General features: G+C 45.7%; 1 protein-coding gene across 2 annotated transcripts; it reads left to right on the forward strand.

Moving 5' to 3' along the window:
- Positions 1 to 1,338: 1,338 nt before the first annotated feature.
- On the forward strand, positions 1,339 to 16,777 carry Oxnad1 (oxidoreductase NAD binding domain containing 1). Of its 2 annotated transcripts, none has more exons than XM_051202729.1 (8): positions 1,339 to 1,459; positions 3,422 to 3,544; positions 3,832 to 3,895; positions 8,800 to 8,906; positions 10,086 to 10,227; positions 13,150 to 13,392; positions 14,766 to 14,874; positions 16,387 to 16,777. In XM_051202729.1, exons 2-8 carry the CDS (start codon positions 3,429 to 3,431, stop codon positions 16,539 to 16,541), a joined length of 936 nt encoding a protein of 311 aa, XP_051058686.1. In that variant the 5' UTR covers positions 1,339 to 1,459; positions 3,422 to 3,428; the 3' UTR covers positions 16,542 to 16,777. The 2 variants fall into 2 exon arrangements, with proteins under 2 accessions (XP_051058686.1, XP_051058687.1); XM_051202730.1 differs by lacking the exon at positions 1,339 to 1,459 and adding an exon at positions 2,254 to 2,379.
- Positions 16,778 to 22,318: the final 5,541 nt, after the last annotated feature.

Genomic DNA, 22,318 nt, shown 5'->3' on the forward strand with positions numbered 1-22,318 from the left:
GACATGGTGCTGGAAAAAGAGCTGAGAGTTCTACATCTTGATCTAGAGACAGCAGAAGGAGACTGAGACACACTGGGTATAGCTTGAGCATGTAAGACCTCTAAGTCTGCCCCCACAGTGATACACTTCCTCCAACACACACACACACACAGTCCTTCTGCCATACTCATCCCTGTAATCATCCCTTTAATTATAGTCAGGACTCATCTCTTGCTGAGCCTCAGGCTTGGCAGCAGGTACCTTTACCCAGCTTACCAAGCTGTAAGTAAGTCCTCTCTCTCTCTCTCTCTCTCTCTCTCTCTCACACACACACACACACACACACACACACACACACACACACACACACACACACAGAGTTAATATAAGGACTGGAATAAAACTTGGAAGGCAAATTGAACACAACTTTACAAAAATGCCTTTATTTGCCAGTGAGTCAAGGTCATGGTACTGTTAACAAAATTCAGTCTTTGAAAAAGAACGGCTTTTAAAAATTAGCTTTCTTAGGCTGGGTGGTGGTGGCACAGGCCTGTAATCCCAACACTGCAGAGGCAGTCAGATCTCTGTGAGTTCCAGAGCAGCCTGGTCTACAGAGCTAGTTCCAGGACAGCTAGCTAGGACTGTTACACAGAGAAACCCTGTCTCAAAAAATCAAGAGAGAGAGAATTAGCTTCCTTGTTTTCCAACTGAGTAGAGAAGTAGACTGTTTTAAACAGAAACAGCATAGCCACTAAAGGTGTACTGTATTGTAAAAACCTTTGTTTTAGTAGTTGTTGTCTAAAATACTAAGTGGAACAATGTCCACTGTTCACTGGAGGGTAAACTTCATAATAGGGAATTTGGCCCTCAGTGTCATATAACTGTCTTGCTCCCTATTGACTGTGATTTTACTTTCTTCAGCACAGCACCAGCTCAACTGGGCAGAACCATAAGGGGAACTACCTGAGGCCAGACAGGAAGGACAGATGCAGCAACGTGGAGGGTGTTTCATAGGATGGGTAACCTAAGTTGCAGGAGCTGACTCAGGTCATGGAAGATCAAGAAGCAGCAGATGAGGGATAGAAAGAAGCGTCCACATAAGGGGAAGGGCTAATGGCAGGGAGTAACTGAGCATGGGGGCCTCTGATTGTAATGAGGGTTCTCCCTTCAGTCTGGTACTGAGGCTCAAACCCAGGCCTGTGTGTGTGTGTGCCAAATAAACTCTCTACCACTGGGGTTCACATTTTTAACTCTCAATGAGCCTTTCTTTTGCAGGTTAGACTTGATGGGGCCTTTTCTGTTTTCTTTGTACTTAACCAGTTCATTGTCTCTGCCATCATAAGAACTTTGTGGGAATTTCAGTATATGGAAAACTTCCCTGCGTTCCAGCTGTTGTGAATCCAGAGGTCTTTGTATAGTACTGGGACCAAAATACTGTATCAGCCAGCTGAGGACTGCCAGAATCCCATGGGTTTCTAAAGTAAGTTCTGCTTGCTTGGTTTCAGTCACTAACACCCTGTTTTTGGTTTAGCCTTCTTTCATGAGGTAGCAGAGGCTTTACACCTCTTCTAGTTACTGGGGGAAATAGCCAATAGCATGTTAATTCTTAACTCTGCTGAACTGGGACAAGAAGAAATCCATCTATCTGAAGACTATTTGGGGACTGTGGCTTTTGAGAAATTCTGATTTATGTCACCACCTGGTGCATTAATTTATTGAGTTTTATCTCTACTTATTAGAACCTAGGCTCTCTGAAGCTTTCTTCAAACCTGCACTGCTTAGGCAAGTGCCTGCTTCATACTTGGCCCTTAATAGTTTTCACTGAATGAGAACTACAAAACCTTCACTGTTGGCTTGAATATTCTCCTAACAAAGGTATATAGTACCTTTGAAAATGCTTGGGAAAGACATGTTTTATTCCCACCGATGTGGTAATAAAGCATGGGAAATGTGGATGTTTTAGGCTAAGAAGTATTTTTTAAATGTACAAGAAAGTGCTATCAGAGCCAAACAGTAAATGACCTGACTCCTAATCGGTGCTCTACCTAATGGTCTTGTGATTTTAAATCATAAAGTAATGTTGGGGGTGATGCCACATGCTTATAATCCCAGTACAAGGCAGGAGGAGCCTTAAGTTTGAGGCCAGATCAGGGAACACAGTGAGTTGAAGATGAGCCTGGGGAACTTAGTAAAGTTGTTTCAGAAAACCAAAAAGAGAACAAAAGTAAAGTGTTGAGAATCTTTCTGATTTGTTTTTATTGAAGTATAACATACAGATAGAAAGTATCCAGCTACAAAGACTGCTTGAAGATTTTACAAATGGACCTACTGAGGCACTCAGCATCCATATAAAGAAACCTCATTGTAAACAGGCACTTTCCAAGACTGACTTCTAACATTGTAGGTTATTTTTCTCTATCTTGGAACATTGTATAGTTGATACCAAAGAATATGTGCTCTTTGCAGTCTAGCTGCTTTCATGCCATTTGATACCTGCAGTCTAATTGAATATTACTGCATGTAAGTGAAATGTATTCATTGTTACTGATATTATGTATAGTGCATGAAAGTGTCACACTTCATTTACTGTTATTTGTGGTCTTTTGAATAGGTGCTAGTTCGGTCTGTTATAAATAGTGTTATCTATTTGTTTTAAATATTTATGAACCTTAAGCTTTTATAAATACAAATTTTAAAGAGACTTATTTTTGTTTTTAATTATGCGGGAGCTGTGTGTGTGTGTGTGTGTGTGTGTGTTTATGTATGCATGAGTGTGGAAGCCAGAGGAGTTGGATCCCTAGAGTGACAGGTAGATGTGAGCCACATGATGTAGTTGCTGGGTTTTCTAGAAGAGTAATACATGCTCTTTGTTTTGTTTTGTTTTTAAACAGGGTCTATGTAACCCTGGCTGTCCTGGAACTCAATGTATAGATCCAGCTGGCCTCAAACTCACAGAGTGCTAGGACTAAAGGCATGTGCTAACACACTCAGCCCAAATCCTTAAGCAATTTTAATTAAAATTTTCATTGTTTTCTTTCAGTATTTACGGGGGGCCGCTGGGGTACACACAGAAATCAAAGGACAATTTGTGGGAATTGATTTTCTTCCTTTTACTATATGGGTAGTTGTTTTATTTTATGTGAATGCGTTTTTTGCCTGTGTGTATGTCTGTGTACCATGTGTTGGTACTTGCAAAGGTCAGAAAAGGGCATCAGATCCCCTTGAACTGGAGTTACAGATGGTTTGACTTACCATATGGGCACCAGGAATTGAACTCAGGTCCTCTGGAGGAATAGCCAATGCTCTTAACCACTGAACCATCTCTCAACCCACCCCATCCCCACCACCCCCCACCCCAGTCTTTTGCACCTGCCCCTAACATAGTCTGGCTTTTCTCTGCTTTCTCTGAAAATGATTTTAAATTTCAGTTACATTTGTCCAGGAGCACCATGGCCCATGCTGTCTTTATTCCTGGGTCATCTCGAGGTACTGTGGGAGCCATCTGCACTCTGCCTGCTTTGTGGAGATTGACAGCTAGCACCTTGCGTCACCTTACCCTAACCAGGTGAGGCGTCAGCCTTTGCTGACATTTGGGTTGATTCTTGATGTGTTGATGGTTTGGGAGGTCCTTCAAGAGAGGCAGCAACCTCACTTCATGCGGTCAGATCAGAAACTCGGTTGGGTGTGTGACTTAGCACTGGCAGACTTTCAGTGTTTTGTAGAATCTGCAATTAATTGTACTTTTGATAGCCATGGTTTTTGGTTTTGGTTTCGGTTTTTGGCAGGGGAAGGTGGTTTTATTATTTTATGAAGATAATGCTTACTAATCTAATTTTACCTTCTTTTAAAAAGCATAATGAAATCCAAAAGAAAAACTGATCACTTGGAGAGAACTGCAAGTGTCCTCCGACAGGAGGTCTGTATCCTTGGGGCATGGGGGACAGTCAGGGAGATTTTATCTTCCTGTTCTGGAATTTCCTAAGCAGAGGATATGAAAACTAACTTGAAAGCAGTCGTTCAGCTGCTTTCAATATTAATACTGTTCAGTATTAAGGTTTCCCACTAATTTTGGTGTGAATGGGCTGTTTAGCCAGGGAGCACAGCTGTGACTAGGTAGTACCCTCCTCAAGGGTACACTGAGGGCTGTAGGAGAGGGAACTCCTCACGGGTACGCTGAGGGCTGTAGGAGAGGGAACTCCTCACGGGTACGCTGACGGCTGTAGGAGAGGGAACTCCTCACGGGTACTCTGACGGCTGTAGGAGAGGGAACTCCTCACGGGTACTCTGATGGCTGTAGGAGAGGGAACTCCTCACGGGTACTCTGAGGGCTGTAGGAGAGGGAACTCCTCACGGGTACTCTGAGGGCTGTAGGAGAGGGAACTCCTCACGGGTACGCTGACGGCTGATGGCTGTAGGAGAGGGAACTCCTCACGAGTACGCTGACGGCTGTAGGAGAGGGAACTCCTCACGGGTACGCTGAGGGCTGTAGGAGAGGGAACTCCTCACGGGTACTCTGAGGGCTGCAGGAGAGGGAACTTGGAACTTGTAGAGCCTGCACCTTATGAATGGCTTACCCTTCTTTCTTTTTTGACATCATGCCTCACAGTCCTTGTTCATCCTGCTTTAGAAACACCTCCTAGCTCATCAGAGCAGCACTGGCAGCTGAGACATGAAAGTTGACAAGCTTCCTGCCCTTTCCCTGCACTGTCAATCATACTCAGGCTATAGACAGCTAAGCTGCCAGCTGAAGGGCGCTGAGGACTGGGAACTGGGGGGTCCTCGCCCTGCTTCCATTTTAAAACACCCAGTGGATAATTGCCTTTTCTTTTGAGTTGTTTCACACATATTCAGCTGTATTTAGTGTTGTAAGTCTCTGTAAGCGAAGAAAAAAACATTTTTATGCACTTCTACAACTGTGATCAGAAACAGTATTGTCTCCATGGTTTATTTTTTAGTACCAGGAGACACTGTAACATAAAGGTATGTTGGGCCCTACTTTGAGAACATAGTTCTCCTTTAGAGAATTGTTTGGGGCTGAAGGTGATGGTTGTTCATTCTATGCTGATTGCTGTCTTTTTGAGGTGGAAAACTAGTTCAGCAGAGTAAGTTTTAGGCATATAGGAAATGATACTTTCCCCACTGATAGGTCTGCAAGTATTTTTAATACACAAAACAAAGTGCTAATTTTGTAAATATGAAGCTTGTTAATGATTTCTTCATGAATGTGAAATCCCACTGGTTGTAAAGAAGGAAAAATGTTTCTAACACAAACTTGTATGTATTCTTTCTGTGGTATGTGGAGGCAGGTAGATAATTTAGAGCTGATGTTGGCAAACTTTGTTCAAAGATTCAGGTAGTAAGCAATTTCATCACTAAGCAGCATCTTTGAGGAGGGACACAGCCATGGAAGGATGTAAGCAAATCAGGCTTGCTGTGCCCAATCAAACATGAGTCGCCAAAGCACTGAGGTTTGGCATGTAGGTAACAGTTCCAGTATGTGAATTAGAGTCACCGTTTCAGGATCTTATAGGATAGAAGTAGTGGGACTTTGGGGACAGTTCCTCTGACCCTAGCTTAGAACAAAGGAAGATTAATGTCAGCTCTGCTGGCACAATTGAAAGCACAGCATCTGGGGGGCTGGAGAGATGGCTCAGTGGTTAAGAGCACTTGACTTCCCTTTCAGAGGTCCTGATTCCAGCAACCACGTGTTGGCTCACAACCATCTGTAATGGGATCAGATTCCTTCTTGTAGTGTGCATGAAGACAGAGCACTCAAATATGTAAAATACATGAATAAATAAATCTTAAAAAAAAGAAAGAAATAGCATCTAATCCCAGGAGTCAGAAAATTACAAGGTTATAATTATAATAACATTGCTATGTAGAGGAAGAAAATTCTTCATTTTCACTTCTCCCTTTTTATTTCTAACTTTTATTTTCCCAAACAGAATGAGAAGTGGGAGGAGGTGGGAGGGACAGGAGAGACTAGATGGTTTCTGGGGCCAGCACCTCAACAGTGTTAGCATCGGGGATCACCCCAGTCCCTTCCAGTGGGTCCTCCCAGCCATAAAGCAGGGTTTTGAGCTTGGACATGGAATGAACAGATCCTCGTGCTAAGCTGTAGCAGAACTGGACTAGTTCCTTGTCTCACTTTCCGAATGGTATACGTGCACAACTCCGGAAGTGAAATCTCAGTAGTGAAAAGAAGCTGGTTCTAGACACCATGCTCAGATGCCCGGAATTGGGCAAGCTGGTATGGACTCTTTTACATGCAAGAGACTTCATACAACTGGTGACAGTGCTGTCAGATGATTAAGTGCTAAGGTGACCTGGGTTTGAATACTAGTTCAACAGTTCTTAGACAGTGGTTTTGAACTAATACAGTGACTGTGTGTGTGTGTGTGTGTGTGTGTGTGTGTGTAACAAGCAAGGAGAAGGATAACAATATTCTCTCCAGATATTATTGATATCAGTGGAATGAATTAATATACTTAAAACATTGAACTCAGCTCCTAATAAGTACTGGAAGAACAGTTCCTTAGTTAGGCATTGGCTGTCCTTACCCACAGGGAGTATAATTGTAAGCCTGTGAGGAGCAGAAAAAAGAGGGTGAGAGCCTCGGGCAAGGAATGCTTGCATTGAGGAAGTGGGAAAAGGCATAGTGAGCAAGAAGCACAGGAGAGGCCTGAAAAAAGAGGGCCATGTCAGCTCTCCCCATACTTAGCGTGGAACTAACCAAATTCAGGCTGGGATAGTGGTGTGTGTACCTGGGGAGGTCTGTCACTGGTGCTAGACACTTGAATGTGATTTTCAGGATATCTACCAGCCTGAGAAGGACTAGTTGTGGGAGAGCAAAAACCAGGTTACCTGTGGTTAATAAGAGCAGCAAGGACAGGAAGACTGTAGACTGAGGAAGCTCATCGTCCCAGTAGAGGAAGGTTTGGAAGGCAAGGTTTCTCAATACTTTAAAGACTTTCTAATTTGCACCCATAAAATAAGTGATAGGGTGGATGTATGGTTCCAGTCCACATAGGTCTTTGTCATCCGTGTCTGCAGTTTCCCTGGGGATGTGCAGTGCAGCTGCATATATAATAATAAATGGGTAAAGCACGATATATGATGTAAAATAGTGCAATAAAGTATATAACAAGCAGTATACACGTTCTATAAGCTAGCAACCTTAGAAGTGCTTTTGTTTGTATTATCTACGTTAGTGCCCCTAACAACACTATGAGGCAGAGTTGTTGCTGTTCTCAGTTCCTACTTAAAGGTGACTAGGACATTTGCCCAGAGTTACATGACGGTAAGTGATGTTGCCAAGATTAAAGTCTGGGCTGTCTCACTATGGAGTCCATTCTGTTAGCAGCTTGTTCTGCTTATTTCCATAGTTTGTTTCTGAGCTGCCCACAATAAAGCCAGTGGCATCCTATACCATGTTGATGAAACAAGATGGTATTGAGAAAGGACTGAGTATGAACAAAGGACTGGTTTGTAGCTGCTGATGGAGCAGTATAGATCATCGATTGGGTAAGGATCAAGAGCGTAGGTAGAAAGGGTGTTGCCTGGTGACACACATCTGTAGTCGTAGTGCTAAGGTAGATAGACAGCAAGTTCCAGGCCAGCTGTCTTTTTTTTTTTTTTTTTTCCCTTAAAGGTGCTAGCATTGGGGCTGTCATGGAAAATCACCCTCTTGTTCTCCAAAACAGGAGGAAGAAGAGATTAGCAACAATGCAGAGAAACAGGCAAGGGATTTCACTGCAGAGGACAAAGGATGAGCTCTTTTTGAGGTAGTGAGACTTTTCTAGTGGATTGTTAAAAGTGATCTCCCTTTGAGAAGTAGTGGGACCTGGAAGTCCTCTTGAAGGAAAGGCCAACCTCAGGGTGGGAAGTTTCCAGTGCTGCTGGGCTGGTTGGGGCCCTCCATTGAAGGGACCACATGTGATCAGCTCCTGCCCACTGCCACAGGTAGAGTTGAGCAGAAGGAATTTGAGGGGAGCCATTTCTCTTTGACCCTAGGACAGTGTCCCAGATTTAGAGGGAGAGAAGTGAGGAGCAGAGGTGGAGTAAAGGCAGTGCAGACGATTGTACATTTGATGGGTGCTAAGGCACAGATTACCCTCACTGACTGGTTCCCAAGTCACCCAGTTTGGAAGTGATCAGAAAGCAAATGCATCATTGAGAGTGGTGTTTCCCAAAACTCCCGGCAGGTTGCTTCAAGGTCATGAACTGCTTATGTTTTGAGAAAATATAAATTAGAAAAAAAAAAAAACTTTAAGTGTACAAGCATGGTGCCATGATGATACATACCTTAATCGTAGCACTGTAGAGGCAGGACAGGTGAGTTGAAGGCCAATCTGATATACTTAGTCCCAGGCCAGCCAGGGCTACAAAGTGAGGCCCTGACTCACAAAACAAAAGACAGGAAGGAAGCAATGAATACAAACCCAGGTTTCTGTCTCTGTTCTCTTTAAAAAGCACTTGCTGTTTTCTGTGAACATCTGCTGTTGCTGTGCTGTGAACTTCTGACTCAGAAGCAACCATGGCCTCACGTGGCCTACTAAAGAAGGGGACCTTAGATGCCACCCACAGAGCTCTCTGGGGTGCCTAGCCCAACACCTGGATGGATACTGGTTACACAGTCCCTGTAAAGGTTGCTTTTCATATTCAGAATAAAATAGTGCTGTAGGAAGTCTCAGAAAGTTCATTCTGTTTACCTGCCTGAAGGAGGGAGGGCAGAGCAAAGCGGTGTGGTGTGTGCTTTGCCTTGTTGGGCAGTTTTCCAAAGCCGAATGTGTCTAGCCCCAAATCTCTTTGCCGCAGGTCCTAGCTGCCGCTAAGGTGTGTGATATTGCCCATGAGTCTCCGACAGTGAAGAGCATCCGTTTGCTTGTCGCCGATAAAGATTTTTCCTTTAAAGCTGGCCAATGGTGAGTGGCATTTCCCTTTTTCCATCAGATGAAAGGCATGATATTTCCTGGCTAGCTATCTCTCACTAAGAGAGGAATTCTGGGTCATTTCTGTTTGGGCATGGACAACTTGATTCCTTTCTTGGTTGTAATCCATATCCTCCTCTGTCATGTATGAAACCTACCATGAGTAGTCCACTTTCAAACAAAGCTTGACAGTTGTGTCGCAGACGGGTTCACTAGAAAACACATTGCAGTCACCTGATCTGCTCTGGTTATGGTTGGTTGCTGGGCACCTGTGCATTTCTACACTCGAGTCTTTGTTCTAATAGAGGGCCTTGGCCTCCTCTCAGAGATACTCTTGGCCTAGTGCATCAATTAAAGGTGTGCATACCACAAGTGGCTACCTTATCTTTTTGAGAAGAGTCTCTCATTGAACCTAGCACTCAAGTTGATGAGGACAGATGTTAAGCCAACTTTGTATTCTTGGAATTTTTCTTTTCTTTAAATGGATAGTGTTCTGTAGCAGTGGTTCTCAACCTGTGGGTCACAAGCCCATTTGGAGTCAAATGACCCTTTAACAGAGGTCACCTAAGAACATTGGAAAACACAGATATTTATGATTTATAACCGTAACAAAATTACATTTATGAAGTAGCAATGGAATAATTTTACGTTTGAGGTCACCATGACATGAGGAACAGAATTAAAGGGTCACAGCATTAGGGAGGTTGAGAACCGCTGGTGTGGTTTCCTTTCAGTGTCTTTGAGTATCAGGATAATATCTGCTTCATTAGAGTAAGTTCCAGTGTCTTGTTTGGAGTGCGATGCTGCTCACCAGTCATGCTGTCTGAACCAGAATTCTTCTCTGTGAAGTTTTGTTAATTCAGTCCTTAGAGTTTATGTAGACCTGATCCTGATCAGGTTTTTCTATTTCTTGTGCCACTTTTGATAGTTGATGTCTTTTTAGTAATATATGAGATTCATCTAAATTAAGTAAGTTTTAGCATGGCAGTTCTTTGGAAAATTCCTGGAGTTCTTTTTATTTTGTAAGATTGGTTATATTGTCCCTTCTTTTGTTAAGTTAGTAGTTTATAGTTCCTTCGTCTAACTAAAATCTTACGGCATGTTTCTTTTGTCTGCCAGTGACAGTTTTCTTAGTTACTGCAACAGTGATGATTTATTTGTCTGTCCTTGTAGGGTTGATTTCTTTATCCCAGGAGTCTCGGTCGTTGGTGGGTTTTCAATCTGTTCCAGTCCCCAACTGCTAGAACAAGAGAGAATAATAGAATTGGCAGTGAAATATACAGACCACCCTCCTGCTGTCTGGGTTCACAAGAAGGTAAGCAACTACTTTAAAAAAAAAAAAAAAATTCTTTAGATTTATTTAATTTTATGGGTATGAGTATTTCACTTGCATGTTTGTGCGTGTCTGTTTCCATCACCATAGTTGTGGATCACCATGTGGATGCTGGGAACCGAACCTGAGGCCTCTGTAAAGGCTCTGACTTGCCAAGCATCTCTCCAACCCCTCAACTTTAAAGTTGGAGATCTGAGCATCTCCAACTGCCTCTGTTAAATGTGTGTTCAGCTTGCTTAGTTCACGTGAATCCTGGACCTGCAGGAATAGGGAAATACTTGAAACTTGAAAATAGAGAGAGTTATACATGGCACCAAGAGGAAGAACTATAAAGGAAAAATAAGATATATCTAAGTTAGCCAAGATTAAACTTCTCTGCAAGAGACTGGTAACAGAATTAAAGAAAACCTATGGCTGGGATAACAGGAAATGAAAAGATGTTGACCTTCATCAACCACCAAGGAATGCAGTGTGGCTGGACGTGGTTGGCTGCATATAGGGCCCTGTTGCCACCAGCCATGATGACGTGAGTGTTGTCCTGGAGTCATTTTCAGAGGCTCCTTTCCTCCTGAGCTACTCTGGTGGAGCTGGACACTGGAAATGGGTCTGGTGGCAGCAGGGCTGCTCGGTTGACATGGGCTAAGGTGCTTGAAGTCGGTTTCATTTGCTCCCGGCTTCCCCTGACAGAAGAGAGAGGTATATGCAGATGAGTAGGGCTGCAGCAAGGGCAGAGCCTCCAGGATTTAGGTTCTCTACTCTTGGGGCTTGAGAGAACTGAGCATTTTTAAGCACTGAAGTCACCGTGCAGCCCTGCCTAGAGTTCACTTCTTCTGACCCAGTGCCCCCTTGCTGCCCACATTTTCTGTCAGAATGAAAGTCCGCTTACTGTCATGTAACACTCTCCTACATAGTCAAAGTTAGATGTTTTTTTCCTCTTGAGAAAGGATTTCCATTCACTTAACTGCTCTTTACAAATAGGAGACTCATTTCATGATTCAAAGCATTTTGCTCTTGGGTTTTTCTCTGAGTTTGGTCACCTTAAGTTGTAGGACCTTTCATTAAATCCCTGTCCAGAAGCTTCTACTACTCACTTGGTATGCAAGGTGTCATTTACCGAATGCCGAGGCTTTGACCCTCCAAAAGCATGCCATATGTTACTACTTCTAAATTCTGTTGATTTGTGCCAGGAGTTTGCAATGAGGCAAAGCTGTGCTTTCCGTGTAAATGGCTGTATTCCTGGATCCTGGTTTTAGAGGGAGGCAGACATACCCAGCACTGTGTCTTCTTTAAGAGCCACAGTAATCTGAAATCTTTTCATACAGAATCCAATGCTGGCAGGAATCCCATGCCCTCCAAGGAAAAACACTGGAATGGAAAAGCACCCAAAACTCAAATTCTCTAGTCAAAACACAAAGGAGGAATAAAGGAAGGAAAGGGACCCATAGTCGAAGAATATGTATTTTCTGCACTCAAGTTTGGGCATATGGAAACCACCACCAGATAGTGTGAAGCAGTCACAGGACTTTTACTAAAAACAGTTACACCGATATGTGGCCTGCAGATGCAGCTGGTGTTACCTTGCTGTGTGGTTGACAGAAAGACACTCATGTCACCACCCAGAATGTGGTCTTCCAGAAAAGTGAACACAGCCAACTATAGTGTGCACACTTGTCACATTCTAGAAAATTCATGTGAGCTTAGATTTGTGTACAGCTGTCTCGGAGTTTATTTGCAAGAGGAGTCATTTTCAGATTCATCTTGATTGTGGGTCTGATGGAGAAGAGAGTACAAGATTAGTTAGCAAGGCTCACCTCTGTATGTGTTCTGTGAGGCCATTTCCAGAGAGGATTAACCAAGGGTGGAATACACTCCCTGAATGTGGGTGGGCAGCACCATCCCTTGGGCTAGGGGGTGGGGGCAGATAAAATAAAAAGGAAGGGAAGGAGAAAGCCTTCTTTTTGTGCTTCCTGGCCGCCATGCACTGAGCAGGTCAGCTTCTGTGTGTCCTTCCATCAGCCCTGCCCTCCCCACAGCCCAGCTCTCAGGTTACTACAAACCAGCTTTTGCCTACAATAGCCTGTGGGTCACTCAGAGTCTCCCTGACTGTCCTGTGCATTATTACAGCAATGTCATGCAGGTAATCTAGCACTCTGAATTTTAAAAAGGCCCTCATTTATATCATGTGCAAATTTCTGTGTTCTGCACAGAGCACAGCAGCTGATTCCAAACTACCAGTGAAGAGTAGCACACACAATTCCTGCAGATCTAGCCATCAGTTAGTACACCCCATCAGAGTCAGTATTGGCCCACTGGGAAGCAGCGCATTTTCCTCTGGAGACAGCTGTGGTATTAGTGACCTCACCAAATACAGGCACATTACATGGGCAGGCCAGTGTCAGACAGCCTGCGTGCACAGCCTCCTCCTGCTTATCTGGCTGCTAGAGAAGCAAACTGTACCACACTGCCAGTCCAGTACAGGAAGGAACCCACTTCACAGCTCGATGGCACACTAGTCCCATCCTGCCTTTCTCAGCCTAGGTCAGAACATGGAACATGACTCTGAAGGGATGCATGCCCCAGAGTTTGCCCTGCCTGTGTCCATTGCCATTTTTGGCAGCTCAGCTCACCTGTGAAATTAGTGGCAAAATCTCTGAAGCAAGTCCTCCTTTCTTAATCCCAGAATGGCTGTCGTGTGGATCACAAAGTTGGGATAGGGAGCAGCCTACATACTGGACAAGTAGAATCAAGTCCCAAGGCTCTGGGAGAACTGGAAACAAGTTGTGCAGATGATCCTAAATACTGAAAGGCAGACAGAAGGTCACCTTGGTGACGTCACTGAAGTAGGAGCCGTGGTCTGAGACTTGGGCTGCACGGGACCAAAGGATCTTTTCTTTCTTGCTTCAGTGCACACTTGGCTCTGAAGTGGCCCTCAGAGTGGGTGGAGAGTTCTTCTTTGACCCTCAGCCCACAGACGCCCCTCGAAACCTCGTGTTGATTGCTGGAGGGGTCGGGATTAACCCCCTGCTTTCCGTCCTGCGCCACTCAGCAGATCTCCACCGAGACCAAGCAGACAAAGGAAGTGGCTATGAGCTAGGAAGAATAAAACTGTTCTACAGTGCAAAGAACACCAGCGAGCTCCTGTTTAAGGTAAGGTGGGAGCTGTGTTCACCGGGTTGTGTAAGCAAGGGTGAGAAACTATGGTGCATGAACAACAGGTGGTGTGACATGATAGGGGACAAGGGGACTACTGAGGCTTATGGGTACAATTACAGGTACAAATGAGCGCTCAGGACAGGAGGAGAGACGTGTGTGGGGGTGGTGGTGATCAGCCAAAAAAACGTGTGTATAAAACGCCATAATGAAACCCATGACTTTGAATGCTAACTAACAATGAAAACTGGTACAGGCTTACGGACAAGAAAGAAGTGAAACTGCCCCGGGGGTTGAATGGGAGTAAAGGGAGGGTGAGGTAAAAATAGCCAAAGTGTATGATACTTCAATGAAAATGTCTATGAAGTCCATCACTAAACAGTGAATATAGGTCAGTAAAAATAAGTAAACATGTAGGTAAATGGGAAATTTTTTCCTTCTGTAGGTTCAGATTTCTCTGCAAAAGTTCCAGTAAAAAGCTTGGCAAGGCTTACTCAATTCAAAATGAGAATTAACAGACACATTTCACCCAGGACAGTTAATGTTTCCAGTTAAGTGCAGGATAAGTGGAGTCTTGGTGGGCGTCTTAGTTATTTTGCTATTGCTATGTTAGAACACTATGGCCAAGGCAACCTATAAAAGAAAGCATTTAACATGGGTTCTGGGTCAGGGGATTAGACTCCATGAGCGTCCTGGCAGTAGGCAGACAGACATGGTGCTAAACAGTACCCTATCCCAGAGGGGTAATTGGGAATAGAATTAGTCTTCTAAAACCTCAGAGCCCACCCCAATGGACACTTCCCTTAAAAAGGCCATACTTCCAATCCTTCCCAAACAGTCCCATCATCTGGGACCAAGTGTTCAAACTGTGAGCCTGTGAGGTCATTCTCATTCAAACCACCACTGTGGGGTAGAATCTACAAGTTAATGGAACAGGAAAGTCACTAGGGCCAGGCATGGTGTCTCACACCTGTAATCCCAGCACTTAGCATGAAAGGCTGGAAGATCTGGCAATCGTGGCCAACCCCAACCATATACAAATTCAGGGCCAGCCTGGACTACATGAGACTCTGTCTCAAAAAACAGAAGGTGGGTGGTGGTGAAGGAGGAGGAGGTGGTGGAGGAGGAGGTTGTGGTGGGGGTGATTTGGAGACATTTGACCTTACTGGCCCAGAACTTGCTTTGTAGACCAGACTGTCCTTGAACTTATCGATCCACCATCCCTGACTGCCAGGTTCTGGAGTAAAGGTGTTCTACCACCATACCCAGCTTTGGTTTAGTTTTGTTTGTTTGCTTGCTTGCTTTTTTTTTTTTTTTTTTTTTTTTTTTTTTTTTAATTGTAGTTTGACCCAATTTGTTTGACATTCCAGAAAAATATCCTCGATTTAGTAAATGAATTTCCAGAGAAGATTACTTGCAGTTTGCATGTTACAAAACAGACATCACAGATCAGTCCAGAGCTTAAGCCATACATCACAGGTGAGTCCTCTAAAGAGATTTTGTCTAGTTGTGCAGTTATTGGAAAGACGAACCAGTTGGTTAAGCATAGATGTTTTACTATTAGGAGTAACCTGCTGGGAATGTCATTCCCAAGGGAACTGAGACAGTTTATAAAGAAATACTTACTTGGATTTACTTATTATAGATAGGTTTCTTACTGCCCATATTAAAATTGTATTTTCACAATTTTTAGTGGGCTCTGGCATGTCATGCCTGTAGTATACAGATAAGCAAATTATACTCCTGATTTGGATGAATCGATCCCATTTACTATTAATAGTTATTTAAATTACTCTGTTTCTCTATTTAGGAGTCCTTAAAGTTTTTTTTTATATTTACTTTTTGTTTTAGTGTTTTTGAGATAAGGTCTTACTGTGTAGTCTTGGCTGGACTGGAACTCATGAAGATCCATCCGCCTCTCCACTCCAAATGCTGAGATTAAAGGTTTTAGCCACCACACCTAGCTAAAGTTATCTTAAATTATTGCGTGTGTGCATGTGTGCGCGAGCATACATACACACCTGTTTGCAGGTATGCATGAAGATCAAAAGACAACATTTACCATTTGGGAGTTGGTGCTCTCTTTCTATCTGTGAGTCTAGGGAATCAGGCTCAGGTCATGAGACTTGGTAGGAGCACCTTTACCTGCTGAGCCATCATACCATCCTAAAACGATTTAATCTTTTAAATAAAATGGTCATTTACTTTGCTGAAGGCAGTTTTTAACTCTACAAAGGCAAGTCAGTGTGTGGACCCTCTCTATAGAGAGCAGCTGGTGACCTGACCAGCCTTCTGCTTTGCTTGCTGTAGGACTGAGATGCCTGGAGAGATCAGGCTCAATCCCTGCAGGTGAGTGCTGTGGTAGGTCATACTCACCCCTGCAGGTGAGTGCTGTGGTAGGTCAGGCTCACCCCTGCAGGTGAGTGCTGTGGTAGGTCATACTCACCCCTACAGGTGAGTGCTGTGGTAGGTCATACTCACCCCTGCAGGTGAGTGCTGTGGTAGGTCAGGCTCACCCCTGCAGGTGAGTGCTGTGGTAGGTCAGGCTCACCCCTGCAGGTGAGTGCTGTGGTAGGTCATACTCACCCCTGCAGGTGAGTGCTGTGGTAGGTCAGGCTCACCCCTGCAGGTGAGTGCTGTGGTAGGTCAGGCTCACCCCTGCAGGTGAGTGCTGTGGTAGGTCAGGCTCACCCCTGCAGGTGAGTGCTATGGTAGGTCATACTCACCCCTGCAGGTGAGTGCTGTGGTAGGTCAGGCTCACCCCTGCAGGTGAGTGCTGTGGTAGGTCAGGCTCACCCCTACAGGTGAGTGCTGTGGTAGGTCATACTCACCCCTTCGGGTGAGTGCTGTGGTAGGTCATACTCACCCCTGCAGGTGAATGCTGTGGTAGGTCAGGCTCATACCCCTGCGGGTGAGCTCTGCCACCCAGCTGTGGTAGGTCAGGACGCAAACATGCTTAGCCTGACTGATGTTTATTCTGTTTTTTGGTAGAAGGAAGAATAACAGAGAAGGAGATAAGTGACCACGTGTCAGCAGAGACTCTGTTTTATATCTGTGGCCCACCTCCCATGACTGACTTTTTCTCTAAGCAACTGGAAGACAGCCAAGTTCCCAAGGAACACATTTGCTTTGAGAAGTGGTGGTAGGGAGAAGGCACGAAGATCGAGAGCCACTCAGGAGAGCGAGACTGTTTGAGGCTGTGGGTTTGCCTCCATCTGAGCTATCTTTTTTTTTTTTTAAAGCTGTGAGCTAAGAGTTCAGCCCAAGACTAAGAAAAACCAGCAACAGATGAACCCAGTAAATTTCCTGAAGACTTCATTTGTCAAGCTGTTGACTATCTTGATTTTTCTTTCATTAATACATATTTAATTGTCTCATGATAGTCCATTGTCATAGTTTCCGACCCCTGAGAAAAGACCATAGACTCGATCCAACTATAATGAGAAGACTTACTGATTAACTGCTAGCACCATGTCAGTCTCTGAGCCAATTTTGAGATTACCATAAAGAAGGGTATATGGGGGAGGGATTTTGGGTTTTTTTTTTTTTTCTTCTGTTTTTTTTAAAGACAAAAACCACATGCAGACCTTCAACATCTGTAAGACCCTCAGAATGAGGAGTCTTCCAGTTTCGGTCGGTACTCCCAAGAACTAATGTCCAGTCCAGTTGTTGCAAAACACAAGAGGCTTTAATGAACAGGAAACGTTTGCGCACGCAGGCTAGAGAGAAGCCCCCTCCCCTGGGCCCAGGTGTTTTTAAAGGCAAACCCACAAGCTTAGGGAGGGGGTGGAACCCTCTGTCCATTGTGTACATGACCCTTGGAGGCCTGATGGTCTGCTATTAGGGTCAACAGACCTTAGGGCCTCAGGGTGTGCTAATTAATTTTGTCTGGGCATACCGGAGTTGCAGCTTTCTCTTTGTTTCCTAAGGACCCTATTCACCACCTCACAGGAAAGGAGGGGCAGTGTGAATTTTTGTTATCTCAGGGCCTTGTGACAGGAAGTTAGCAAATTCCAAGGAACAGATATTGCAATTGACCACTTGATCACATGGGTACCAGAGCGGTTCCCGTTCATAGACCAGCCCTGTCCACTCACATATCCAAAGCCATGGAACTGGGCAGAGCCTGGTGTTCAGATGGCCCAGTTTCTAGCCAGCCCTATGCTGACTTAGTTTCTCCAGCTGAAAGCCAGTCTGTGAGTACTGACTCAGCGTCAGGAGTCCCCGTGTGACCCTGTTCCACGTCTATGGTCTATGCCAGCTGGGGATGGTGGGGATCATGTGTCTGTGGACTTCTGTGGCCACTGAGCAGGTATAAGGCATGGCCCCATGGGGCCAGCACAGGGTCAAACCCACTTCACTGCAGTGTTGCAGGAATTCTGTCATCAATGGTAAGGAGCGGCTTGGTCCTAAGGGCAGAGTTTTCATTAGGGGGTCAAGATCTGAATACTGGAATAAAAGGCCAGGGTGGGGTGAAGGATGCTGTCTTGGGTGTGGGCCAGCTGGCAGTTAGCCACAGTAGCACGCCTGGCAGGTGGTTTGGTTCAATCCCCATTTGGAACAAAATGACAGCAGTAGCGGAAATGGCCATGCTGGACCTGTAGCGGCAGCAGCTCCATTCTGTCCTGATTTTGTCTGGTAATAAGCCATAGGTGATCCCATTAGTACAGGGCAGGGAAGGGCAGTCCATATCACTGGCTGGGAACTGTGTCTTGCTACAAAGGTCCAGATGCCAGGTCAGCAACATCAGTGTAGAACATCATCCACTGTCCTCATCCACATAACTGTTACTACCTTCATTTTTTAGATAGAGAAGCAAGGCCCTTGTGGTTTGCAGCCTGCCCTACCCCTGTGAAGGACATGCTCCATGGGATGTGATTTGGGATCTGGGTGTACCCCAGCTTTCCAAGTTATTTGCATCCTCAGGGGCCAGGTGGTACATTGCTGGCTCCTACAAATAAGAATTTCCTGGCAGTGAGCAGTGATGGAGTTGATGAGCAGCCACTGGCCAACTGCTGTGGTAGCCATTACCTATCAGCCCCCACACAGACCCTGCTTATCTCCCAGTGGGGAAGCTGCTGGAGAGGCCCAGGGGGCTCTTATCTCCAGGGTCACCAAGCCTGTGATGGGGTTGGGGTTGTAGGGTTAAGGCCTGAAGGCAGTGCTCAGTCTGGTGACAAACCAAGTGGCCACTATTGCCTTTGACTCTTTCTGACCTCTGGCCTGTAGCCTCCTTCTAGCGGGTCCCAGCACCCACCCTGCCTGTTCAAGGGAACCTGCCTGAAAGGCATCTTCTATTCTTACTCTCTGGAGAGAAGGTATAGAGCTGGCTTGGACTCCAAATCTTCCTCTGTCTGGCTCAGAGAAGTGCCTGGACCAGAGGCCATTCCCATGTGCTCTGTCGGAAGTAGGTAGTCACTGAACCCATAACAGAGCTTGATATTCAGTCCATGGCTGAGATCTCCAGAGGGCTCTGCCCATACTGGATACCTTTTGATGTCTCAACCCAGGCTTATACATATTAGGGGCCACCCATCAGATTCCTCTGCATGAGACAGGTTGAAAGAGGCTGTTCCAGAGCCTGGTCTTATGCTTCTTCATAGCAGGTGCACATGTGCCAGATAACTCATGTCCTGATGGCCCAGGCCTCAAGCAGATGAGGATAAGTCCTCCAAGAGTAGATGGCAAAATGGCTTAGCATTTGAAGCATTTGCCACATAAGCATAGAGATTGGTGTTTCACATAAATGCCAAGTGGACATAGCAGCCCACCTGCTGTAGTTCCAGGCAGAGACAGGAGCCCCAGAGCAAGCTAGTCAACAGTACAGGCCATTAGTGATTTCTGTCTGCTTGAGAGGCCCTGCCTCAGGGAATAAGGTGGAAGAGTGATCAAGAATGACTCCCAGTGTCAGCCTTGGGCCTATGTGCATGTACACACTCACACACATGTGCATACATGCACACATGCACACATACACATGCATGTATGTGCATGCACATGAATGTGCATACATACATGCGCACGTTCATGCACACAAACACATGTGCATGCACTCACAGGGAAACTGGAAAAAGGAAAGAAAGACCCCCATGTGGCCTCCTGGCTTCCATGCCACCGGTGATACCCAGGAGCAGTCACTTGGCTGCTGCAGACCCAAGTTGAATTTTACCTGCTCAACAGCTTTATAAACACTTGGGTGCAGACCCAAGGTTATGGAAATCACCATCATTGTCATGATTTCCAACCCTCTCCTAGCTCTGTCACTACACCGAGTTCCTCCTGCCCCTGCCTGGTACTTGATGACTGTGCCACTCCACAGGCTAGGTAGTTCATTTTTGTCCACTGTCAAGAGTTCTGTGTGCTGCCAGATACTGGCACTCAGCTCCTACATGCTGCTGCTGTGAGAGGCAGGAGCCCAGCTTTGCTGAGTGTCTATGTGCCGGCTGCTGACCTCTTGTGTATATTGGAGTTGGGAAGAGTTGCTGTGGCCCTCCAGCTTGTCACCTACTAGGCAGCCTGGTTTTCATCACACGGGTGCACAAGCAGGTTCAGAAACCCCTCCAACAGCTGATTTTGCGTTACATTTCTACCTGGGGAACACAATGGGCAATGTCTTGTTGCAGATCCCATGGCCACACACTGCCCTGAGTCCTGCTTTGCATTGATCCCACACTGTGGTTTTGGCGCCCTCTTCCGGGCAGTGGGGATGCTGTAGTCCTATGTAGATTACAAAACCAAAGGAAAATGCCAGGAAAGTGTCTTCCGATGCATGAGATAGAAGCCTGCAAGTGCAGAAAAGAGGAGAAGCACTGCTCTTAGTGCTCAAACAAACCAGATGGTGCTCTGTTGGATAAGAGTGACCCAAATGGACAATTTTAAAAATGATTCATTAAGTACATTTTATGTGCATAGGTGTGGTGGTCTCAGATCTGCTGGAATTTGGCAGTTGTGAGCTGCCATGGGAGTGCTGGGAATTGAACCCAGGTCCTCTGGAAGAACAGCCAGAGCTCTTAACTGCTGAGCCATCTCTCAGGCCCCCTAGATGGTCCCTTGTGAGGCACACTGTGTCTGTAGATGCCAGATAAGGGAGCTTACAAGAAAGGAATGGTCGTGCAAAGCCTGGGAGAACTTGGAGTCTTCGCAAACCATGAGCCAAGGGAGAGTGGAGTCAGTGGAGCCAGGGCCCTGTGGATTTGGGCCTGAGGGGAAAACAGGGAGGATGGCAAGGTTGGAGCAGGGGGGTTTACATGCCCCTGGGGCTTAGTAGGGACAACAAACCCTGGGTCTGAGAGGGCCACAGATCACCCTGTGGACCCAGAGCTCTGGGAAGTTGTGTACAGGGCTCGGGATACCCTTGATGGGCAGAGTCACTTCCCCTCCTTAAATCTCTCCTAATACCTTTCCTTTCTTCCCAGCTTAGCTGTCTGCTCAGGTCTTACATTCAGGGCTGGATGCAGAGGCAGAATGAAAGCCAGATTTACTGTGCTGGTTCTGGAGCTCCCGTTTTAATCCCCTTAGCATGTTGGCTCTCTGTGATGTGAACATCTCCAGGCTTTAAAGCAAAGGTGGCAGCTGTGGACCAGGGCCTGGTGAAGGATGGAGTAGATGTAGAAACAAAGTACGTGGGGGTGATGCCTGCTGTAGGTTCCAGAAGCTTCCATCTGTCCTACCTATCCCCAGGAAGCTCCTTTCTCCCTGAACAAAAAGGACTGATCACAGAAGGCTAAGTTCAAAGTCATGTCATGTGTGACCGTGCTAGGGTTTGAATGTAGTTGCCAATATATTCAGACTTGCTAATGTAAGACCCTCAGAATGAGGAGTCTTCCAGGTTCGGTCGATACCCCAAGAACTCAATGTCCAGTCCAGTTGCTGTAAAATGCAAGAGGCTTTAATGAGCAGGAAACCTTTGCGCAAACGGGCTCCTCCAGCACGCAGGCTAGAGAGAAGCCCCCTCCCCTGGGCCCAGGTGTTTTTAAAGGCAAACCCACAAGCTTAGGGAGGGGGTGGGACCCTTGGAGGCCGGATGGTCTGCTCTTAGGGTCAGCAGACCTTAGGGCCTCAGGTGTGCTAATTAATCTTATCTGGGCAAACCAGAGTTACAGCTATCTCTTGACCCTATTTACCACCTGTTGACTCATAGGAAAGGAGGGGCAGAAAGGAGGGGCAGTGTGAATTCTTCTTATCTCAGGGCCTTGTGAGAGGAAGCTAGCAAATTCCAAGGAACAGATATTGGTTTCCAGGTTAGTCCATCATTAACATTACTTTTTAGGTCTTTCACTAAGGGTGTCCAAGAAGCCTGAGTTTGGTTCCTCCAATCTTTGAGGTGACTGTGGTCATGGTGTGACACTGTTTCCTCACCCATGTCCTAGAGCTGATTCCTGCCATGTAAGATTGGTTTGAGGAGACATCATAGTCAACATGAGAAAGGGGCAACAATCCCAATTGTGAGGTCAGTTAATAGTTGCACACTAGGGTAAAATAAATCCAAATGCAAGACAAACCACACAGAATAAGCCCTCGCCCCTCACCCCTTCTCGACCATCGCAGCCACCATGCTTTGTCCTTCCTTTCTGAACTCCTCAAGCTTCTTGTAGTAGCTTTTCATCGTGTGGTTGTGGTACGAGCGGAAATCCTGAACTCCACTGCTTTTCAAAGCTGGTCTCTTTCACCCTGCCCTTCCCCTCCCTCCTCATGTCAGAGTCCAGACCACAGGGCTCTGAGCTCACACCAGGCTCTCTCCAAGCTCCTCCACCCTGTAATGATTTCCTATGGCGTCTCCCAGGTATCTCCATGGGGACACTTTCTGCTCCAATCTCCATAGCAACTCTCCAAGCCATGGTGACATTCAAGTGATTAGGGAGACCCCTAAATAAATCACCCATAGTGGTATAGGCTAGAAGCATTTAGCTCTGCTTCCTGTGCC

Source organism: Phodopus roborovskii, unplaced genomic scaffold (genome assembly GCF_943737965.1).
Source record: "Phodopus roborovskii unplaced genomic scaffold, PHOROB, whole genome shotgun sequence".
Taxonomy (NCBI): Eukaryota; Metazoa; Chordata; class Mammalia; order Rodentia; family Cricetidae; genus Phodopus; species Phodopus roborovskii.